Source organism: Mirounga leonina, unplaced genomic scaffold (genome assembly GCF_011800145.1).
Source record: "Mirounga leonina isolate KUSES-001 unplaced genomic scaffold, KU_Mleo_1.0 Mir_98, whole genome shotgun sequence".
Classification (NCBI taxonomy): Eukaryota; Metazoa; Chordata; class Mammalia; order Carnivora; family Phocidae; genus Mirounga; species Mirounga leonina.
The window spans coordinates 6,258,812-6,282,426 of record NW_023270921.1 but is presented as its reverse complement, the minus strand read 5'-3'; the positions used below and the strand labels follow the sequence as shown (position 1 = coordinate 6,282,426).

The 23,615-nt window shown below is 56.8% G+C and overlaps 1 protein-coding gene across 2 annotated transcripts in view; it reads right to left on the bottom strand.

Moving 5' to 3' along the window:
• The window catches only part of LOC118006602 (synaptopodin-like), a 30,381-nt gene extending 6,766 nt beyond the window's left edge, over positions 1–23,615 (bottom strand). Inside the window, exons 1-2 of one of the 2 annotated variants that reach the window (XM_034999312.1) lie at positions 23,531–23,615; positions 1,265–3,618 (exon numbers count right to left, since the gene is read on the bottom strand). In XM_034999312.1, the coding sequence (XP_034855203.1) occupies positions 1,265–3,286 (2,022 nt within the window). In that variant the 5' untranslated portion in view covers positions 3,287–3,618; positions 23,531–23,615. Of the gene's footprint in view, positions 1–1,264; positions 3,619–8,953; positions 8,974–23,530 lie in introns of those variants that run through there. The other variant, XM_034999313.1, reaches the window with a different exon arrangement.

Sequence of the window (23,615 nt, the reverse complement as noted above, 5' to 3'; positions counted from 1 at the left end):
TGCAGCAGCTCGTTCCAGCCACACCCTCCCAGGGACACCCTCACAGACCTCTCATCTCCAACGGTTCTATGGCAACAGCCTGTTGCCTCCCCCTTTTTCCCCCCAGGGGACTGTCTTATCACTTCCAAGGCCTTTCTCCCGAAGCTCCAGCCCTATCCCCTCAATCCTCACAGACGGTCACAGCTAGAAGGGCACTGACTGTTTAGATAAGAAAACCGAGGCCCAGAAAGGGAAAGTGACTTGGCCAGACTCACCCAGCAAAGGGGAGGCTGGGATGGGGCCACACACCCCTCTCCGGCCTCTCTCCCCGTGGCCCCCTCCATTGCACAGAGAGAGCTGCTTTCACGGGGCAGATCTCGGCTGAGGCTGAAGCCAAGCTAGCCGATGGATACACTGCCGGGGCCTCTCTCACTGCACGCCCGCACCTGCACCTCCTTCTACGGGGCCCCCCTCCTCTCGGGGACTCCCTGGGACCTCGCACGCCCCAGCACATGGAGGGCCAGCCAGGTGGAACCGGGACCGAGGTCTGGTCCCCAAAGTGCAGCCAGGTGTTTGGAGAGGACAGGGAGGCAGGGCAGCAGAGGGGCAGGAAGGAAAGCGTCAGACAGCCGTGGCGGGCTGAGTCCTCATCCAGCGGAAGAACCCGCGAGAGGAGAAAACGTGGCGGCCGAGGCGAAGCTCTCTGAAGCAGCGGAGAGGAAACGGTGTCCAGAAGGCAGAGGTGGAGGAGACAGACCAGTGCAGGTAAGAAGCCAGCGACAGGCGGAAGGATGCCAGGAGCTGGGGCGGCTGAGAAGGCGGACCCTTGGCTGGCTGGCTACACGGAGGCACTGGCCGGCTCTCTTTGTTCCAGAAGCCCATGTTGGGGTCCCCTTCTAGGCCATTCCCCAGCAAGACGCTGGCATCCCTACAGCTCACAAAGGCCCGAGGAAGCCCCCCAGCCTCACTTCGGCCTGCTGAGGGAGTTCTCGCTTCGTGACCCTCCCCCCGGCCCGGTATGGGACGGCAGATCCCTCAGACATGGAGTCTAATGACCCTTGCGCAGCCACAGCCCAGAGAGCGGAGGTGACTTGGCCAGAGTCACAAAGCTAGCTGGTGGCAGCATCACCCTTTGAGCCCCGAGGCCCCATACTCCTGACCCTCCTCAGCTCGGTGCCATTTCCAGCCACATCTGCTGTCCATCCAGCCCTCAGAGAGGGGGTCCTGCCAGGCAGTGGGATCCCTGCGGGGTCCTCTACTTGAAGCAGAAGGAAGGCTTCCACACCTGAGCCTCGATCCCAGCATTCCGGGTGGAGAAGGAGGGCCTGGGGGCCTGCCTGGCGCGGGGAGACCACGCCCTGGAGGGCGACACGGGGGAGATATCACTGCTGTAGGTCGGGCTCACGGCTGTGGGCTGGAGGCCGTCCTGGCCGGGGGAACTGTAGAGGCCCGGTGAGGAGCGGGAGGGCCGAGGCAGGGCCGGGGATGCCGGGAGGGCCCCCTTGGGGAGGCTGGGCACCAGGTCCAGGGAGCTCGGCTTGGCAGGAGAGGCGGCTCTCGGTGAGGGCTTGACAGGCTCCTTGATGGGCGAGAGGACGAAGAGCGAGGGCCGCAGCTGGTAGGCCGGCTGCTTGGTGGGCTCAGGGCGCAGGACCCCGTTCTCAGGCAGGTAGCCGTGGTAGAGGGAGGCGGGCGGGGTCCGAGCTGGGCTCCGGGATGCCACTCGGAAGGCGCCAGGAGCATTGGTGGAATATTTCCAGGATGAAGGCAGGGACATGGTGGGCGAAGGGCAGCGGGCCAGTTCGGTGTGGCCCGAGGACTCGATGACATACTTCTCCATCCGGGACTGGCGGCGGGCGTAGAGCTCAGCCCCCTTCCCGGAGGCCTCGGACAGGTTCTGGTTGGGCTTGGGCTTGGGCTTGGCCTGGATGCGCGGTGACTTGAGGCACGAGGCCCACTCCGGGAGGATCTCCTCGGCCGCCGCAGGGCCGGCCCTGTCCCGGGGTGCTGACTCCTGCTGAAAGTTGGAGGCCTCGGCCCCCAGCGCGAAGGGCTCGTCCTCCACGCCTGCCTCCCCCTGGTCCCTCTGCCTCCGCTTCTCATCGGCCGTCTGTACCAGATCCAGCAGGTCTGGATTTGGGGTCACCTTGGGCTTCTCCACGAAGGTGAACATGGATTTCCGGCTGCCCCTGCGGGCCATCGACTCCTCCAAAATGCCCGTCTTGCTGGCAGGAACTGCCTGGCCCTTCAGAGGAGAAGGCTTGGGGTCAGAGCTGGGGTAAAGGGCAGAGTAGGACGGGGGAGACCTAACCCGGGAAGCCAGGGGGGCCGTGGACAAGGTCTCGGCATAGGTGGGGGGTGGGGTGAAGTTCCCCAAGGGGCGTCTCTCCAAGGCAGGGCTTCGCTGTGCCACAGACCTCCTTTCCACCATGGGGCTATGGGACATCATGTGTCTCTGTGGCCGAGGGCTCCTGTCTGCCATGCTGGAGGGCTGGGGAGCCAGGGCCTTCTCCCCGAGATGTCGTCTCTCTACCATGGGGCTCCGCTCCATCTGGCTGGTGCTCCCTGGCGCCTGGATCCCGAAGGGTCTGGCGGTCCTGTTGACCACTGATGGGGGCTTGGCCAGTGTGAAGTGGACCTCACTGTATAGCTTGGCGGGCGTGGGCGTGGCCGCCCACCCAGACGTCTCTTGTTCTGCTGACACCGCTGGGGCACTGGGCTGTATATCGATGAGCAGGGAGCTGGACATGAAATCTGGGGCTGGGGTCCCGGAGCTGGAGAGGGGAGTCGTTTCTTTGGAGAAGGTGCTGGTGGTGGTAGGTGGAGCTGACACCTTATCAATTAGGAGCGTGCTGCATCTCACCTCCGCAGCCGGCTCCGGGGGCTGCCCGCCGGAACACAGGGTGCCGGGTTTGGGATCTGACACCGTGCCATTGGGAGGGAGCTGTGCCTCCGAGGGCTGCTCGCTGTTTGGAAGCGGCAGGCTCTGTGGGGTGACAGGTGCCGGGGGGTTCTGGTTGTTGTCTGTGGCCGGCAGGCTGTGGGTGCTGTTAGAGGCTGGCACGATGAGGGTGGCACTGAGTGAGGAAACGTTTTTGTTGACATCTGCAGCCGGGCTGTGGACCTCAGCCGTCGGCGGGCTTGCTGGGCTCTGCTGGGCTTCTCGGTTCTGGGACAGGTGCAGTCCGTTGGCCGTCAGCAGGGCTGCGTTCTCCTTCAAATAAACCACCAGGGGTACCTCCTCCTCCTCGCTGGCCACCTTCTCCAGGTGCCGCAGCAAGTTGGCCTTCTCCGAGCATCCCTCCATGCTGTGAGCAGGGACCCCTACGTCAGGGCTCTGGCTGTCGGCGTTCCTCGGAGGGCCTGGTTCAGGGAGTGAGGTGGGACTCAAGCTGAGCCCTGAGGCATAGCCTGTGGGGCTGGCAGGGGGCACTCGGAGGGACTCCTGGCTGGGCTTCTGTCCCCTCCGGCCGTGGTTCTCCAAGGTGAACTCGTTCACCCTCTGCCGCCGCCTGTTGAAGAGCTGGACGCCGCGGGAGCTGGAGCTGGGAGGGGTGGTCAGCTGGGCTGCGATCTGCTGACTCCGGGCCTTCGCCTCTTTCAGATCTCTCTCAGTGAGGCTAGTGCTCGGGCCCAAGGCTGTAGGGAGGGACAGAGGTCCAGTTAGCAAATGGGAATGCTGAGCCACACGGGTACAGAGACAGACAGATGGCCACCGTGTCCCTCCTACCGATGATCTTTTCCTCTGGAATTTGATCTTTACTCACTGTTTCCTGGAATTCCCTCTCCTCATAAAGATCCCTGACCCAACAATCATGGCCCAACTCAAATGCCACCACCTGTGTAAAACCTCCCCTGATTACCCTTTCAGGATAAACTGGCCCCTCATTTGGCTTCCCCCTGAAGGTTGTCAATACTGCACTTTATCAAACTCAGCAAGCACACCTCATCCTAGCAGTAGAGGCCCACTATACCCTGACTCATCCCCTACCACCCTTCTCCACTCACTAGGCTCTGCCCTGCTGGCATCCTTTCAATTCCTTGAAAATGCCAAGTTTTTTTCCTGCCCCAGGACCTTTACACTTGCTCTTTTCTCTGGTTGGCATTCGATATTGCTTCCTTCTTGCCATGTGGGACTCTCTGGAGGGATCTTCTTCTGTAATAAGTCCTCCCCCCTCCTATCCCACCATCTCTTTGTTATATTTTCTTCATGGCATTCACCATAATTTGGAATTATCGTTTCCTTGTTTATCATCAATCACCCCACCTAGAATATAAGCTCTAAGGGGGCAATAACCTTGTTTGACTGGTCATCCTGCTGTTCCTGGCCTCTAGAATAGTGCTTGGCATAAAGTGGGCACCCAGTAGGCATTACTGAAGGCATGAATGAACCCCCAGGACATTTTCTATGTGCCTGTCTTGGGGCCCTTTACACTTTCAAACTCACAGTGTGATCATTTGCTAACACTAACAGTAACACTTCCTCTTTTTAGAATAGGTCATGCATTCACATGGCCTAAAAATTCAAAAATTTAAAAAAGCAAAAAGTATTTACTAAAAAATGTCCCTGCACCCCTGAGCACCCCTACCACAAATCAGTAACAACTGTGACCAGTTTCTTCTCGCAGAGTTTCTTCTTACTTTTATTTAAATAATCGTTTTTAAATTCTCATATTTTAATATCATGACAGTAAGGCATTGGGCTAAATTCAGCAGCGACTATCCTAGAACATTGCATTACTTGATATTGTCCTCACAAGGACACTGGGAGACAAACATTGCCCGTCTCTGTTTTACAGAAGTGGAAAATGAGGTCCAGAGGCTTTTAAGTAACTCATCCACAGTCACACAACAAACAGCGGCAAGGCCGGGGTCAAAACCAGTTCTCTCTGGGTTCACAACCCAAGCTCAAGTTGCCCATTTGTCCCAAAAGGTCCCTTTGGGATGTACAGAAGACAGAATCAGTGGTGGGGGGCGGGTTCAGTCGAGGGCTGTGGAGTCTGGGGCCTGAGGTCGGTGATCAGGCTGGTGTCAGACCCCTGTTAATCTGTAAGTTCACTGTAGGCAACCACTTCTCTCTATATCCCCGGTGCCCAGCTGGTACACCGTTGGTGCTCAATTTATGCTTATTGAACAACGAATGAACGAAAGGACCGGTGGACAGATGGATGAGATAGCCTGTGTCCACGGCTAACAGCTCAGTCAGTGGCTGGGAAAATTCTTCCCTGTCATCCTCCCCCCGCCCCTCTCTACTGTGGGAAGCTAATTAGTTCTTGAGGAATCTGACCCTGCCCTCCCTCCTACCATGCCCTCATTAGCACTGGCCATGACATGCTGAATGGGTCTCCAGGGACAGTCTTTCCAGGCATCCTGCCAGCGAGGCTCAGAATTCATGGACTCCCAGAGCTGGAAGGGCCCTTACAAAGGAGCCATTTGAACACCACCCCCATTGTATAGATGAGGAAACTGAGGCCCAGAGAGTCACACTAGGGTCAGCAGGGAGGCCCACACATAGCAGAAGCTCTCTGGTCCCCACCTCCTCCTCCCATCCTCCCATCAAGATCTGGCTTCGCACCCCCATACACCTGTGCCCACCTGTCCAGAAGAGCCTGCCCCGTGCACCCCGACACTTGTTCCCTCCTGGTAGGGCTCCTCTCCTGCCTGGATCCCCCCCTCTGTAAAAGATGAAGGATTTGTGGGTTTGGCCAGGCTGCTGCCCAGGGGTGGGGTCTCAGGTAGGGGCGAACCGGCCACACAGGAGGGACCTGAGAGGTTTGCCGGGCTCATGCAATGCTTGTCTCCTCTGCTCTGCTTAGAAACCAGGACTCCTGGCCTGAATCTGGGCTCTGCTGTTTGCTGCTTGTGTGACCTTGGCAAGTCAGCACACCTCTCGGAGCCAGTTTCCTTAACTGAGGAGAAGTGATAAACGCACTGCCGTTAGGGTTGAGAGGCTGCAATGAGGTCATGCATTGTCATGAGGCCCAGGGGACAGCGCAGAGGGCTCATGCTCCCCGGGGAGGAGCTGCTCAGTGGTGACCCTACTCTCGTCCCTGGAAGGGGTCAGAGCCTCTTCTGGCAAGGGAGATTCACTCCCAAGATCAGGATCCTGAGGGGGAATGTGACTCTCTTAAGGTCACACCTGCAGGGGATTCCAGCATCGTGGAGAGGCAGGGATTACTGCCCCCAACCACACAGCCTCAGAGTCTCGGGGATGGCTGCCACTGGGTCCGACTGCCCCCATAATTCCCGTGTCCCTAAGACCACGCCCCTGAGTTACAAGCCTCTGTTTACACACCCCACTGACAGGGAGCTCACGGCCCTAAAGAGCTGCCTTTCACTAATGAACGCTCCTTTGCTATAAAGTTACTCCTTACATTAACTCCCAACCTCTACTGCCACGTATATTGACACATAGATAAAAAGCTTTTTCTTTCCAACCTGAGAGCCCTGCAGAGATTCACAGACACAAATCACATCCCCCTGGGGCGTGGTCAGGATACACGTCCGTCGTCCCACCAGGGTTTCTTATGACACAATTGCTAACATTGATTAAACATATTGTCTTATTTAATTCCCACAACAACGCTACGGAACATGAACTATTATCCACTTTGTAGTGATGAGAAAACCAAGGCTCGGAGAGGTACAGTGAGTTGCCCAAGGTCACAGAGCCAGAAAGTAGTGGGGCTGGCTCCCCGCTGGCTCTGCACGACTCCGGAGAGCAACAGGCTTTCTGGGAAACACATTCCCACAGTGTAAGGCTCTCAGAAGGTCCCTCAAGGGTTGAATAATCCAGACCTTCCAATTCCCTGCACTTGCCTGTTTTTCTCCTTGCTTCTCTGCTTCCATCCTATCCCCAGACTGGTTCTAAAGGCCATGGGTTTTGAAAATGCTCAAAATGTCAGAGCATGAAGGGCTCTCGGGGGCTAAATGAGCCTGGGAGGCTGCAAGAGGGAAAGAGTGGCAGAGTAGGCCTCTGGGCCAGGACTCTGTCTGCTGACCCCCAGCTGGGCTTGGACCCCCCCCCCCAACCCCCCACTGCTGTTCTGAGACAAGAAGAGGGCAGGGGAAAAGGCCAAGGGGTGAGAGAGCCCTGCCTCCGAGGGAGCTCCTGGGCCCCCACCCCCAGCCCGCAGTGACTCCACGGAAAAGGAATCCGGCAGGAGGCTTGGGCAAGACCCTGCCAGCAATTCAGCCGATTTCTGCCACCCTCACAAACAAAGCTGAGAGAAGGGGGGCTGGGCCAGCCACAGGCAACCCACAGTCCCACACTTCAGGGCACCAGGGGAGGTGGTTCTGTCCAACATCCCCCAGACTCAGGAATTGGTGCCCCTGGCCATGCCCCAGCCAGCCAGGACCAAGATGGTGCTCCCTGATGCCGGTACCTCGACCGAGTCCCCCCTCTGCACGGCTGGGGCCTGTGCCTGTGTAAGCCAGAATGCCCCCTCTTTTCAGGGCGGGGTGCTGGCCCTTGAAAGATCTGCTCTGGACAATGGATCAGGAGCTCCGAAGACAGGCGTTCAAGAGAGGAAGAGGTGAGGGCAGACACAAGGAAGAGCTGCCCGGGCTCAGGAGACCTGGGTCCAACAGGGCTAACTCCCTAAGCAGGCAGGAAGACAAGAAGCCCCAAGTTCAGCTGGCAGAGTGAGGACTACATTGGATCCTGCAATCGTGCAGGGGCCGCGCTGTGCACTTTACACGCATCAGCCCCCTCAGTTCTTCCCCCAAACTCTGAGAGGTCAGCACTACTATTCTCCCCAGTTTGCAAATTAAAGGGGAGCTCAGAGAGACCTGTCCAAGGCCATACAACTTGCAAGTAGCAGAGCTGGGATGCAAAACTCTAAGTCTGGCTGCTGAGTCTCATTTCCTAACCATTTTGCCTTCTAGACCCAGACTTTGGAGGGACGGACACCAATAGAAATTCCAGAGCTCTTGGACGAGGCTCTGCAGAACAGCCTGTTTCTTTGTCTCATGGTCCATGTCCCCAGCAGTGCCCTCTCCCCTCTCAGCTGCCTAGAACAACCCATGCATTCTTTCCCTTCTTCCTCTCAGGAGAAGAACTGATAGAACTCATTCTTACTACGGTAGAAATGACTGCTAGGAGATGAAAGCCCAGTGGAGTGGAAAGAGCATGGTATCAGGAGTCAGGATACCTGAGTTCCAGTTGTGCTTAGGCAAGGATAAGCCCTTTCTCCCACCCCGATTACCCCTGTAGGCAGTTGCCTGGTCTGCTGACCATCAGGCCTGTCTGGACGGAGGAACTGAAGGAAGGAGGTGGGGCAGGGGAAGGGAGGCCAGAGCAGAAGGTCAGGACAGGGAGAGAATTCAAGGAAATGCTTCTTCACACGGCTGCCGTCAATGGGAGTGCCCAGGCCCCATGTAGGGTGGAGTGGGACAGGGAGCCAGAGGTGGGACTAGAGACTGGCTGGAGGCAGCCCATTGTGGCCGCCTGGGAGTCTTGGCAATGGGACAGGTAAACAGGCTGGGTAAACTGCCCCTCTGCCGGGGTCAGGAAGGAACCAATGGCTGGCCGCTGCATAACCTCTGGCTCGGCTGGGGGCAGGAAGATGAACTGGGCCTGAGTAATGGCCTGGCCGCCTTGCCATCCCCTGCCCCATATCCTCCCGGCTGCAAGGAGGAAATGACACAGCCTCCATTCCCTAGGGAGTTCTCCATCCACACCAAAGTCCCAGGGAGCGCAACCTGACTGAATCTCAGCAGGCTGCCAGCCCTCCTCTCAGGAGAATACTTCATACTAAGGTGAGGAGGACTGCCAGGACATGGGCGATGCATAAGGACAGAAATGGGGAGCCCCAGACCTAGCTCCAGCCTTGCCACTAACAGGCTGGCAGAAGGCATCACATGCTTCTTCTCTTGATGCCCAGAGGGGAACTGAGACCAGAGAGGGAGGCCATATGCCCTAAGTCACACACCCCAAACCACAAAGGCACTGCCGCGCTCTCCTCTTACTCACTGCAGCTGGGTCCTCCCTGCAGCCCAGCTTCCCCCTGGATGCTGAGCCGGCCTCGGTTTCAAAGCCTCTGGGAAAGGCAGCCAATTGCCCCGCCGACAAAGAGAGGAAAATCCCACTTCGAAGGCAACGGAGGAGCTGGACGAGACTGCTCTCCTCCACAGATGACTCAGCCCCGCTCTTTATCAGGAAAACCGATTTTGCAACAGTTTTTCTAAATGGCCCCTCCGCCCCCAGTCTCTCCTCCGCCAATCCACCCGCCCCATGCTGCCAGATTCATCTTCCTCGGCCTGGCTCCGCTCACTTCTCTCTCCTGCCTCCCCAGGACGTGGACGATCCAGCAGCTAGTCCTCAGCCTGGCATTCAGGGCCCCTGACACCACAGCCTGCCCGAGAGCTGGCTAACCCGCTCTCTGTGCCCTCACCAGCGGCCAGAGAAAACCCAATGGTTCGTGCTTCCCACACGCCCCCTGTGAGTTCCCGCCTCCCCTGTGTGGTCTGCCCCCGACCCCTCTCTGTGGAACCCGGCCCCCATCCTTTCTACATACCCCAGCCTGCCCACCTAACTTGAATGCCACTATTCCCTCCGAAAAGCCTCACCAGCATTTTATCTGCACCACTTCGTAATACCCTCATCGCTTTGCACATTCTTCATATGAGTGAGGATTACCCTTCAGGGCATGCTCACCACATGCCAGGTCCTTGCTTCATTTGTAACAACCCTTGTGGTCAGCAGTACCCTCATATCCATGTTAGAGGAGACACGGGCTCGGAGGGGTGAAGTGACTTGCTCAAGGCCGCACAGCTAGACGGAGGCAGAGCTGGAATTCAAACAGGGTGGCCCAGCGCCCGGTCCAGGGCCCATCCTATGGGCCACACTGCCTCCTCCCAAGGTCTTGTTCCGCAGCAATCACGGTCTAGGTCTTATTTCCCCCCCACCCACATGGCAGGAGCGCCCCCCCCCCCCACTAGGGCAGGGGCCTCAAAGGCTTCCTTTCTGTATTCTCCCCTATCCCCAACACCTTCCACGCGTGCTTGCAGAATAACAATGAATTCAATGAGGATGACAATAGCCAACATGTGAGGAGCACCAGCTGCTGCTAAGCAAAGGGGTGAGCATGTATTTTCTCATTGAAACCTCACAGTAACTCATAAGGGAGGCTCCCTGGCCTGTGTTGAGGGAAAAGAGACCCACAGAATTAGAGAGCTCACCCCAGGTCTCACAGCCAGCAGGGGGCAGGCAGAGCAGAGTTGGAGTTGGGAGTCTGATTCCAAGCCTGGGCCCCCCTCCTTCTGAAGAGCTCATTTTCCCCAACCACTGTTCCAGGCCCAGCCCAACTGCCATTTCTTCCAGGAAGCCCTCATCAATCCATCCAGACTCCTAAGATCAATGCTCCACCCCTGCTCAAGCTGGCCCCGGGGCCTCAGAGCAGAAGGGGGTCAGAGGAAACAATGGGTTGAGAAAGTTTAGGAGCCAAGGCCTGAGGGGAAGCAGGCCTGGCCCAACTCCTGGTCTCTCTGCTGGAAGTGGGTTAGGATCAGGCAGGTGGGTGGGTTGGGGGGAACCTAAGAAGAGGGCTCTCAAGTCGGCGTGGGCCTTAGCGAGCAGCATCCCTTTAGGCCACAAGCCCTGCTCATCACTAGGCCTCTGCTGTAGGGTCCTTCTCTGCCAAGGACCAGGAGCCACCACCTTTCTCCTGCCTGCTCTGCTGGCCTAAACACTAATCTACAATTAGATTTCCAGGGACTTGAACATGGTGACCCAGAGAGAGGCAGGCTCAGCCCCAGGTGCACAGCAAACTGGAAAGGACTGGTTCACAGAGAACCACACTCAGACTTGGGCCTCCACTTCCCAGTCCAGCCCTGGTAAGCCAGGCCTGCCAGCCAAGTCCTCTCCTGTTGCACCAGCCTCCATCACCCCAGCCCTGGGAGCCTCGGGAGTACAGAAAGGACTGCCACACCCTGCCCTTCTAGACAGAATGTTTCATCCAGGAGACAAAAGGTGGGGAGCCAGTGTGGGGAGAGATGGCTTCCCCTAAACTGCCGCTGCCGGGGGTGTAGGTGGGCCTAGTCCATCTCTGGGGCTCGGGCTCCAGCACCCAGCCCAGGGCCTGGCACGCTGGGCCCTCCACAAAGATGCAGCCCTTTCTCTTGGCCAGGTCTCCATGCTCTCTAAATGCCCCCACACTCAGCAGAGGCCGGCACTCGCTCAGTAAGTGGGGAGGAAATTAATGACTGAAGGATGAGCCCTCCCACAATCCAAATCCACCTTCACACTTTGCCCCACCATTCGTCCTGGGAGACAACTTCTAGGTACCTCTAGATCTCAGATTCATCTAGATTCTAGATCAGAGATCTAGAGGATACTTCCTAGAAGAAGAGGGGAGAAGGAAGAAGGGAGGAAGCAACATGGGTCTGTGGGTGAAGAGGGAGATGAAACCTCAAATCACAGTGTTAGACCTAAGAGGCAGAATATTCCATTAAGCACCGAGAGAATAAAGGGCCTAAAAGAGAGATTAATTAGGATAAAGGAATCCTGGAAGGCTTCCTGGAGGGGGTGGCATCTACGCTAGGTCTTGAAAGATGGAGCTGTGGAGGCATTCCAAGCAACAGGGCCAGCCCAGCAGAGGCCAGAAGGCTCAAGGCAATCCCCACCCCATTCCCCTCCATCGCCCCTACCCCAAATCAAGACCAGCTGGAGAGGAAGGAACCTCTGAGAAGAACACAGCCCTTGGGCTGGCCCCGAGACTGAGGGTGAGTGGGGTGTTCCAGGGAGGGTGCCACCGGAGCTGTGTACATTACGTGGCACATGCCCGGGGACCAGTGGCACCGTGGTACCAGCCCGGGGCCTCCGGGTGGGTTACATAACCGTCCCACCATCCCCGACTGGGCCGCGCACTCGGCCCGGACCCTCCTCCGCCTCCGCTCGGCCTCCTCAGCCATCTGTCTGGGCCGCTTCCCTCTTACAGAAGAGGCCGCTGCAGCGAAAGTGAAGGCCAGCGCCCTGTGGTAAATTCCCCACATTCCTTCCTCACAGAAAAATAAATAGCCCCGGAGAAAGAACGCAGGAGGAATGATAATGACGGCCGGCAGAGTCCTGGCGGGCCCGGGGTAAACAGCGCAGGCAGCCTGAGCGCCCGCAGAGTCCCTGGCCCTGGGGGACCACTGCCTGTCCCTGGAGGCTGCCGGACTCAGGAGGCTGCCTGACCCTGGAGGCTGCCTGTCCCCTGGAGGCTGCCTGTCCCCGAGGTTGCCTGACCCTGGAGGCTGCCTCTCCCTGGAGGCTGCCTGTCCCTGGAGGCTGCCTCACCCTGGAGGCTGCCGGTCCCCTGGAGGCTGCTGGTCCTCAGGAGGCTGCCTGTGCCCGGGAGGCTGCCTGTCCCTGGCGGCTCCCTGGGCCATGCCAACTCTCTCAGGTCTCAGGCTTGCTCACATCTGCCCAAGAAGGCTCTGGGAATCCCTTGGTCGGGGGGATGACTTCGGAGGGCAAACGTGTCAAGGGCGGGACACACTTCACTTCTATCACTCAAGCTGCTGTTTACTGGGAACTTCTTAAGTTCCAGGCATTCGGTTTAAGTATTATCATTATGTTATTATGTTGCTTCATTTTCTCTTTGCAAGCTGTGGCCTGGGGGTGCCGTTATACCCACTTGACAGATGAGAAAACAGGCTCAGGAAGGTTTGGGGGTTTTGCCAAGGTTATTTGGCCAGTTAGTGGTACGCGGTCTCCGCTCCTGCCTCTCACTCGCACGTCCGTTCAGCCCACCTGCCCTTCCCAGAAAGCCTTCCTCGACCAAGTCCAGCCCGAGGCGCCGCCTGTTCTCCTCCCATGCCCTGTTCAACCAGGCATCCTGTACCACTTGCGGGCTACCTTTAGTAAATCACCTCACCTCTCCGGGCCTCGCCTTCCTTATCAGCGCAACAGGGAGGATAATACCTGCTTTGCAGAGTCACCGCAGGGTAAATGAGATGTGGAAATGGTTCCTACAGTATAAAGTACTATGCACGCCTGAGGGGGACTTAACTCAGCCGTTTGCACAAACCCACCTCTGCATAACTCTGCGGGGCTCAGGCTCTGTCTGTCTCTCTTCCTCCTTTCTCTGGCCCTCTCTGGGTCTGGTCTCGCTCTTGTGCTCAGCCAGGCACAGCCCAACTTCCCCTCACTCAGACCCCCCCTCCCCCAGCATCCTCTCTGCAAGGGCACCCCAGCGTCAATCTCTAGCCAACGTGCTGCAGCAGAGAGAACCAGGTTTGAACCCCAGGTCTGCCCCTTGCTAGATGTGAGTACCCAGGCCCCTCTGGTCCAAGAGTGCTAGGAGGCAAGGTGCCGCCCAGGCTGGCTCCCACCTCTCGGCGCACCGCCCTACAGGGTACCGCGGCCTGGGGCATTCTGGAGGCTGCCGACCCTGCCATGCCCCCAGGGACCAGGCCTATCTGGCTCCCCTCCAGCAGGACCACCCAGCCCCACCCGCCCCTTGTCCCTCACACTGCAAAAGAACAGAAGACTAGAGGCCAGGATATTTGGCCCCAGTATCTGTCCTATCACAGTTTGGGTGAGACATTGGACTAGTTCCTGACCCTGTTTGGGCTTATTTGTCCATGTGTTGAAAGAAGGGATTGGACTGGAACAGTGATTCCTAGAGTATGGTGCCCCCACACCTCTAGTGGAAGCCAAAGGATTTAAGTGGGACCCTGAGACCTGAAATTGTAATAGGTAAGTTTCACACGTGTAGTGGCAAAGGAGTATAATGAACACATCAAACCTGTGAAGGGCATATTACTGCTTAGGGAAAAGTAGATATTTCAGTAATGAAAGTTAAACACTTTAAAGGAAATAAGGAAATATAGGTGGTGCATGGACTCATTCATTCACCCGATATTTATTGCACCCCAACTAAGGGCCAGGCACCGTTCACAGCCACGAAGAGTAACAAAGATCCCTGCTTGCATTCGAGTAGGGGGGCAAGATAATAAATATATGAGTAATGACACCAGTAAGTCAGAAGACAAATGTTAAAGAAAGAGATAAAGCAGGGACAAGACTTATACTGACTGCATGGGGTGGGGGTGGGGGGTCTGCAAAGTAAATACGGTAATCAAAGTCCCGAAGAAGTCACGCCTGAGTAAAGAAGCGAAGCAGGTGAGGGAGTGAGGCCTGTGCATGTCCAGGAAACGAGAAACCAGGCAGAGGGAAGAGCTGGTGTTAAGGTCCTGAGGCAGGCTCGCACCTGGCCCGTCTGAGGATGGTGCACGTAAGGTGGAGGTGGGGCACGGATGAAGAAACCGAGTTCTCTAATGGCCCTTCTCCTACTGCCCTTCTGGATCTTAGGGATCCCCCTGCATCACAGCCATTTGCGCACGCGCACACCCACACGTGCACACGCACACACACCCTGCAACACACACACATTCTCAGTAGCTTCTCAGTGCTGCCCAGAGCCTCGCCTGCAGCAGCACCTCCTCCTCTGCGCGCACACCAACACACGAAGGTGGTGCTTGCTTCACACCTGCAGTACCCGGAGGCTGGCCTGCACACCCACAGAGGGGCAGAGCCTACGTGCGAATGTGTATGCCCTGAGCACATGCACGTACGCAAGCGAGACGCACAGGTCCTCGGGGGGCCGAGCGGCCCAGGCGCGCATGCAGCCGGCATACACCCTGTGGCAGGTGCATTTCTCGCCCGCCGGCCTGCCCTGTCTGCAGGGAACTAAGCGACCACACAGCCCTTGCCTGGAGGGCACATGCTACTGTAGAATGTTACATGTGCTGCGGGCGTGACTCCAAATTCGCCTCTCCAGCCTCTCTGCCCCTCGGCCATGGTTTCCTCTTTCCAGGGATACGTAAAAATCTACCGCCTGATACTCAAATGTGCCAGTGCGTCTTGTCCTTGTGGAGAATGTCCCCTTTTCTACCCATACTGTGATTAAATGGCAAAGCCGTGTAAAATGCCTTGCGCAGCACTGTAAATGTTAACCAGCTGCCACCAGCATCACTGCATGTCATAATCCTCGCCCCCGGCTTCATCCCTTCAGGTTGCTGCGGGGAGGGGGGGGTGGAGCAGCTGATGAGTAGGAGCAAAGGGCCAGACAGGGAGCAGGAGGTCTGGCTTTTAGTTTCAGTCTGGTCCCCAACTCATCGTGAGGCCTCGAGCAAGTCCCATCCCCTCTCTGGCCCAGAGCAGAAACCTGCAGGTGCTCTAGGATCCCTCAGGGAGTGTGTCCCAAATGCACATTCCTGGGCTCCACCCCGGCCCCGGACCACGATTACCCACCTTAACAGTCCCCCCTGAGGGGTTCTGGAGCACTGCCAAGCTGGGGACCCACTGGGCTTTAGAGCGCATGCTTTTATTAATGTGTTTATAAGTGAATTAACGTATGGGAAAATGCTGGAACATAGTGTGGTACATAGTAAGACCCCATAATGTTAACAAAAAATACACTTAAGAAAATATATTTACTTACGTAGTGAGCCATCCCTTGGTATGCATGCTTTTATAGTCTTACCAGCACCTTCACATCCATCAGAGAGAGAAGCAGGGCAGGGGTTGCTACACTAGATTACTGACTAAACAACCGAAGCAGAGAGAGACCAAGGAGCCTGGCCAGGATCTCCCAGGATGCAGCCAGAGACCTCGGCTCAGCTTCATGGGAGGTGCCACCCCGGGGCCTTGTCACCTCACCCCCAATGGCTCTGACTTCTGGCCCACAGAGTACCTGTCCTTCCCCTGTAGGCTTACAAAAACTCTGGACACACATGACTTCTCCAGTAACTCAGGGTTCACTGAGAACAGGACAACCGCAGTTAAGTTCCTGCTAGCCATAATATCCCTCTCACTGGGCAGTGCAGGGGCTCCCCAAATTCCTAACATTTCATGCTACCATTTGATCCAAAGTGATCCTTTGTTCCAGTCAACCTGGATTCAAACGCCAGCTGAGCAGATCACTACCTTGAGCGCGTCTTATAAATGCTATGCCCAGCTCCCCGCTTTGTAAAGGGTGATCCCTACTCTGCAGGGTGATTGTGAGGACTAGGTCTCAGATGTGCAAAGCACCCAGCATCAGGCCTGGCATGGATGCTCCTGCGAGGACACAGCACCATGAACTCACAGGCTCAAGTGGGAGATTCTGGAAGGCAGGGATTCTGTCTCATTCACCTGTGTACCCACACCTACTGCGTGTAATACGTGCTCAATAAATACGTGCTGAATGAACGCAGAAATGAAATGATATCTCCAAAGCAACTCTGTCCTAGTCCTAGCGTACCATTCTATTTCATGACCCATTTCCCAGCTTGGAGGCTGGAGGCTCTGAGCAGGAATGGTCAGGGCCAGAAGGGATGGGTTATGGGGAATGGGAAGTGCCCCCCCCCCATCTGCCAAGGCAGTGACAATGACGGCCATCCAGGGAAGGTGGTGCTCTTGGAGCTTTGAGTGTAATCCTGTTGACTCAGAGCCATAAATAATGCACCAGCATGTTCTCTCCTCACTCTTCTGTCGCGCTGAGAATAGCCCTGGCTACCCTTGCAGGAATTCCACAGGGAAGAGAACAGGACACCAAGATGGGAACAAGCAGGGAACGAGGTTGCTAGGCTGCGGACGGTCAAGTGCCTTCCCTCCAAGGCCATCTTTCCAAACCCGTGAGACAAAGGACCCTGGATGTCAGAGCTGAAAATGCTTTTCGAGGCACCTGCCAGGAGCTCTCCAGGGAAAAGGAAGAAGGCTGAGAAGATGCGGCACCACCCCCACCCTCTTCCTGTTATCTTTTCCTCCTCCCTTCCGATGCCCATCCTAATACGCCCAGGCCTCAACCACCCCTCCACACTCCTCCCTCTCCCTATTCATGCGATGAATAAATATAGAGTGGGTGGTTCCCCTCTTATGCGTTTCGTATGTAAAACTTCAGAGAGAGAGGAAGCTTCTATAGCTTTTAATTTAAAAAAAATGTTTAAGTTTAAAAGTGGCCGACCTAGAACAGGGCCTCTCCAACTCTAACGTACACGTAATGTCATTGTTCGGGGATGTTGTTAAAATGCAGATTCAGATGCAGGAGGCTGAGGGTGAGGCCTGAGAGTCTGCCTTTCTAAGAAGCTTCCAGGGGATACTGATAGTGTATGCATGGGCCAGACACTGAGCACAGAAAACTAGAGTATTTCCCTACAAGACAGATGGAGAGGCTGAGGCCCAGAGAGGAGAAGGGATGTGCCCAAGAGCACACAGCGGACCTGGGCTCAGAATACAGGCCCCCCGACTCCTCCTAGGGTTTGGCCCTAAGGGGCTTTGGAGTTGAATGGTGCTGCTTGGTGTGGGGAGGGGACAGGTGACAGTGACAGGCAGTGGTAGGCAGTCCTGGGGCAGGCCTTCATTCAGCCACAGGCCAAACCTCCTTGGGTCCACAGGCTCTCACAGGAATAAAAGGAAGTAAGGACTATCCTGAACAGAGGCACTCAACCGAGTGAGTAGCTAAGAACATGCCCTCACCAGCCTGCATTTGAGGCCTGATGGACCACCAGAACCTCCTGGAAGGTGGGGTGCATCAAGTGGCCATTAAACTGCAAACAAAGATCCAGACGTTGGGTAAGGAGGCTGGGGGAGTGCGGAAGGACCCCGTGGCAGCTCTATCAGGGTGCAGATCCAAGGGAAAGAAGAGAGGAAGGCAAGACCGCCTCCCAGACCAGCCCTGGGAGCCACTCCTCCTTCCCAGGATGGATCTCAAACCCCTTCGCAGGCTCCAGGCCTTGCGTGACCAGCCCCACTGCCCGTGTTTCCCCGCTGCAGCCCCCCCTCCCCCACCATGGTGCCTCACCGCCCTACCCTCCAGCCTTGCTGGCCCTCCTTCAAGCGCTCAGACAGGGCCCAAGCACCTCCTAACCCCAGGGCCTTGGCATCGGCTGCTGCTTAGAAAGCCTAGAATGCTTTCTTCCTTACCCCCTGGGTTGTCCCTTTCTGACCACACTTCTCACCCTTCAGGTCTGTTTCTGGGTCTCAGGGAGGGCTGCCTGCCCTCGGAGGTCACATTCCTCTGCCTCTCCTCTAAACTCTCATTAGATCTGTAATTCCATCATATTTTTCTAAGCGTCAGTCTGCACTGACTGACGACAGTAAGCAGCCCTGAAGGGCAGGGACCTTGGCTGTCATTCCTCTGTTCTGTCCCTGCCTCTGTGCGTAGGCCATGGCTGGGGCTCAGTAAACCTTTGTCGACTGAATGAAGGAATAAATGGATAAAAACACGGCTCACATCAGTACTGCAAAGCCTCCTACCTCCGTGGTTTCTGGCCCTGCTCACCCTGAAGAAGTTGTACGGGACCGGGGTTTGCAAGATTCTCTGGGTCCAGTCCTCTGCTCCGCTACCCTCCAGCTGAGTGGGCTTCGCAGGGCACATCGCGCTCTGAGGTGGGTCTCCAGCGCGGGCCGCTGGGTTAAAAGGAGCCATGGAATCTGGCAAAGACTTTGGAAGCGGTCAAGAGCTTTCAGCGGTAGCATTACTCTGGTGTGTTTGAGGCCCAGAGAGGGAAAGAGCCTCACTCAAGATCACACAGCCAGCGTGTGCTGACACCAGCTCCCACGGGCACAGCTTAAACCTACGGCTGAGCTTCGGGCCCACCCAGGCTCAGTGAGAGCGCCATCTGCCTGGCGGCTGGGCAGGGGTGGAGGAGGGAGAGCATTCAGCCTCAGGCCCAGTGCCAGGGTGGGTGGGCGGAGCCCCCAGCGGGAGCCCTGAGTGGGGCCGGGCAGCCGGGCCTGGGGGAGCCAACTGGAGCCCGCTGGGTGGTGGCATACTTGTTCCCCATGCGCGTGACAGTCTATTTTTTGTCAGCGCCCTCCCCCCAACTCCATGTACCCTCCCAAAGGGCCCCGTATCAGGAATCATGTCCTGGCTGAGACCAGGGCCACCTTGGGGATCAGGGGGAGTGTCCCCAAGTCCCATTGCCTCATGGAGCCCACAAGTACTAAGCATCCCATAAGGCAGGGCAGGAGGGCTGGGGAGAAAGAGCACCTCCTACCTGTGTGAACTTGGGCTGGTCCCTGGACCCTCTGACCTCAGTTTCCCCCATCTGTACAGTGAGGGGAGGCATGCCAGACTCCATAGGAGTTCATTACAACTCAAGCTCTTGGGATCCGCTCAAGCTCTATGACACTAATGATACCACTCGCCAGGCCCTGGCAGAGCCTCCGTGCCCACAGCCCTCCCAGGGTACGCTTGATCCTCCCTGACCTACTCCCAGGGGAGGAGGGGGGTAGGGAGAAAAAAGGCTGAGCTGGCTCAGGGGCCAACCTCAGAACCCCAGACTCCAGACCTCAGGTTCCTCTTTCCAAGACCTGAGGGATAGAGGTGAAGAAGATCAAAGAGGAATGCTGTGTGTTCTTAAGCAGGTGGCCTGGCCTCTCTGAGCTTCTGGCACACCATCTAAAGTAGAAGAGATTGTGCAGAAGTTAAGCTCACAGGCTCTGGAGCCAAACTGCCTGGGTTTGAATCTAGCCACTTACCAGCTGTGTGACCTTGGGAAGCTCACTTAACCTCTCTGTGCCGAAGTTTCCCATCTGTAAAATGTTGATAATAACAGCACTTACTTCATGGAGTTGTTGACATGTAAAGAACTTAGGATACCCTTGGCACATAGTAAGTAACCATAAATATTAACTTTTTTTCAAGAACTTTGGTTTTTATCTCTCGAACACTCTTAGTCTCCAAGAGATTTTATTCCAGAAGATTAGATGTGTGAGTCTCAGGTCAGCCTACTCTCTTGTCTGTGGGGCTCATCTAGCCTGCCCTTTCCTAGCTGGCCCCAAGTTTTTAGTGTCTGCTGAGATCTTTCACTTCCATGATCCTCTCACATCCTTCCTACCCCATTTCATCACAGCTCAGAACCGAAGCCTGAGCCCCAGAGGAAACAAATGATTTGTCCCAGACCACCAGCCAGTTAGCTAAGACTAGAGGTTCAAGTATTTGTTCCTGAAGTGCAGTCCAGGCCCTTTCCCACTGCGCTGTGCCCATCCTCCCGCCATCAAAACCTGTTCCTGGCCAAACATCAAAAAGCTCAAGATGTGAGTCTTGAGCTAGGGTCCATCTCCTCAAAGCCTTGCTATTTTAACAGATCAAAACACGACAATACTATTTAAGAAGTAAGAGTTATCTCTTTTAGCATTTATCATCATTTAACTTCAAAACAACAGTAAAGATAGGGTTTATTATTATTTCTATTTATAGATGAGGAAACGCAAGCCCAGAGAGGTTATATAATATGCTTCAGATCTCCCAGCTAGCCAGGAGGACCCAGGGGTCCAGCCACAGAATCTGCGGGTTAGCCACGCAGGAAGCTGGTCACACAGGAGTAGACTGAACTTTGCTTCACCTGCAGTGGGCCTGGGAGGCTGAGCGGGGGAGTAGAGGGTTGCCACAGACCTATACTATCCTGCCTCACCAAGTGGAAAAGATGAAGCTAGGATGGTGGAATTTCAGGCAGTGGCCAGTTGGTTAAGATTTCATTCTGGAGAGAGAGGGCTTTTGTAAGCCTCTGGAATTACAGGCCCTGGAGGCTGTCCCCACACTGATTCCTCCTCTGGCCACACTAGGTAGAGACTGAGCCCCAGTGTCCAGGGACAGTTCACAAAGGACTATGAGCTCACACACATACACGCAGGCCTAACTCAGCAAAGCCCAGCCACTCCTCTGACCAGATCACAGGCCTGGGGCTCCTTTGGGTCTGCAGCCTGAAGCCATGGGGGATGAAGGCATTTTCATAATCTATAGCCAATGGCCGCCCCCAACCGTACTCCCACCCCAGCTCCTAGTTTAAACCATTTATTGTCCTCTGAAATACCCTTCCTCCCAACCAAATCCCTCTCATTCTTCTAGACCCAGGTCCTGGACATGCCTCCTCCATGAAGCCAGCCATGACCACTCTTCCAAATAATATTCAGGTCTCCACTCCAATGGAGTAAGAGAGGCCTTCCTTAACCACCAACACAAAGTATCCCCTCCAAATTGTTCTCCATCTTAGCAGCATGGCATATATATATATATATTCTATCTGAAAATATTTTGTGTTTTTCTCTGCCCTCCTTTTTCTTGTCTATTTCTCCAATCAAAATGCAAGCTCCTTGAGGACAGGGATCCATCTCTCTTGTTCATTACTGTAACCCTAGTGCCTAAGGACCCACCTCATCCTGTAGCTAGCCAGGGACACTGAGGTCCATAAAGAGCAAGGGTTTCACCCAAGGTCACACAGCAAGCAAGCAGCAGAGATCAGCTTAACACCCAGGTCCCTGCCCTGCAGCCGAGGGCACTTGGCCATCCTCATCCCCACCCCCGTTGACCCTCTGCTGGCCAAGCTTGTCCCTGCCTCCACACAACAGTGAGGGCCAGAGCCTACAAATCCTCCACAATGGAGGCACCTTTCCACTTCCCTGGGGGCCTGCAGTGCCCCGAGCTGGGCAGCCCTGCCTGCTTCCCGGCCTCGGTCCCTCCCTTCCTGGCATCAGCAGCTCTGATGAGCTCATGTCTGGAAGCCTGGGAGCTGCCCTGAAGGAAAAGGTGCCTCCCAGGCCAGGCCCATGGGACAGCAGCGCGGCAGGTGGAGGGACTCCTAGGCTCAGGGTGACATGTGTCAACCATGGAGATAGGGGGAAAAGGACACATAGAGACTGTTCCTCCTGTGCTTCTCCCATCTCTCCAGATGGTCCTCTGTCACTGGGCCCCCTCCCTTATCAAGGAGCTGCTCTGTCCTAAGGAGGGGGGGCTCTGCTGCCTTCTACTCACAGAACTACCCGGGGCAGAGCTCATCCCCTCCCCAGCCTCAGTCTCCCTGACTCTAGAATGGGGAGAGTAGATAAAATGCTGACTGAAGAAGCTGGGGATCAGCTAGGGAGTGGGCACCTGAATGCCACAGGGTTTTGTCCTTTTTTTCACCTTAGGGGAAGGGCAACAGCCAATAAGAGAGGGAAGGGGTTAAAGGTCTTATTTTTAACCATAAGTGCTGATTCCAACCACAGCTTAATTTAGGTGCTAGCTTGGGAGATGGGGGGAGCTAGCCCACAGCTTGCAAAGTGGGGGCCACCCTGAAAAAAGTGGGAGCTGGGGCAGCACGGCAGCAAAAACCTTGCCTTTCGGAAGTTCTCTGAATATCAAACTACAGTGATTCTAGTCCATTCCCCTTGTTGTACAGATGGGGAAATTGAGGACCAGAGAGGAGGAAGAGCCAAACCAAGATCTCACATAGAGACAGAAGGAGGGGACCCCACTCCAAAGGGTATTTTCAACTCCCTCAAGGAGCCCCATCCCACTGCCTGAGGTAATACCGAGGTTTGTTTGTGGCTCTGCCCCCCAGCACAGGATGGGGGGGGCAGGCATGGGGTTGGTGACAGGCTGGTGGGCACCAGCAAGACTTCCAGTCTCTTACCCCAGCATACCCTAGTCCCTCTGATCAGCATCTGCTCTCATCCTAGGCCTTGCATCATGACAGGGGCGGGGCACCCTCAGACTGCCCCCTTCACCCACCCAGTCCCTGCTGTCTCCAATGCAGTTGTCCCCTCGGGGGTCCTCTGCCCACTCTGTCACTGGAAGCCAGCAAGGACAGGGCTTGCGTCCAGATCACACAGCAAGTTGGTTTATTCCAGTGTCACTTGTCACTCAGGATAGGGTGGGGAGTGGGGTGTCTGGTGCTTCCCTGCTCACTCTTGTTCCTTGTAGACAACCGAGACCAGGAACTCGGGGGTCCCTGTCCCAATCCAGAGTAAGCCCATAACTTGGGGGTGGCGGTAGGGAGAAAGGGAGACCCTTGCCCCAGAGTCCTCAGAGAGGTCTTGTCAGGGGTTGCTTAGAGCCCCTGATTCCGCAGTGTAGGGCTTCGGAAGGAGCCCCACCCTCCCCTCACTTCACCTCCATGGCTCTCACCTTGCAAACGGGGTAGCAGTCAGGGTGTTGTGCGACTCTGCCGTAGAGCCCTTAGGACAGTTCCTCCTCTGCCCCTAGGCGCTCAGGAAGGGCCTCGATCTGCCCAGGGGGCTCGGCCCGTGCTCCCCGCGGTCGGAAGGTGCCGCGTCCCGCATGCGTCGCCCGCCCCGCCAGAGCCCGGCGCCGCCGCCCCGCCCGCGGCAAGGGGGACGCGAGGCCAGCACACGCCGTTCTGCCACCCCACGGGCGCCCATGTTGGTCACCCCGGCGCGAGCCCGGCCCGCCTTTCCCGGAGCCGGCTAGCGGCCCGCAGAGCCCTCCGGCGGGTGCCCACCCGTCAGCCCGGGCTGCGCCGGCCCCCCGAGGCGCTCGCGGGTTGGGGCTCGAGCGCCGGGCCCCCCGCGCAGCCCCGGGAAGTAGCTTCCCCGCGTCGTGGCGTCCTCCCGCTCCGGGGCTGCTCGAGAGATTCCAGCTTTCCCCAGCACTTCCCCCCCCCCCCCCCCCCGCCACCGTACAGATGGGGAAACTGAGGTCCACCGTGTAGCAGCGACTCGGCCAAGGTCACCCTGTGCGCGGGGACCGGAGCCCAGATGTACCACCTCCACCTGGGCGGCGCGGGGAACAGCACAGGTGGGAAGGGGCGAGGCTCGCCGGGCGCCGGCACCCCTGCCCCGCCAGCGCCCCTCACTCACCTCCTGCCGCCGCGCGCGGTCCCCGAGCTCACCGGCGCCGCCGCCTCTGTGCACCTGGCCGCGTCGGTCAGTGCGCCCCGCCCCG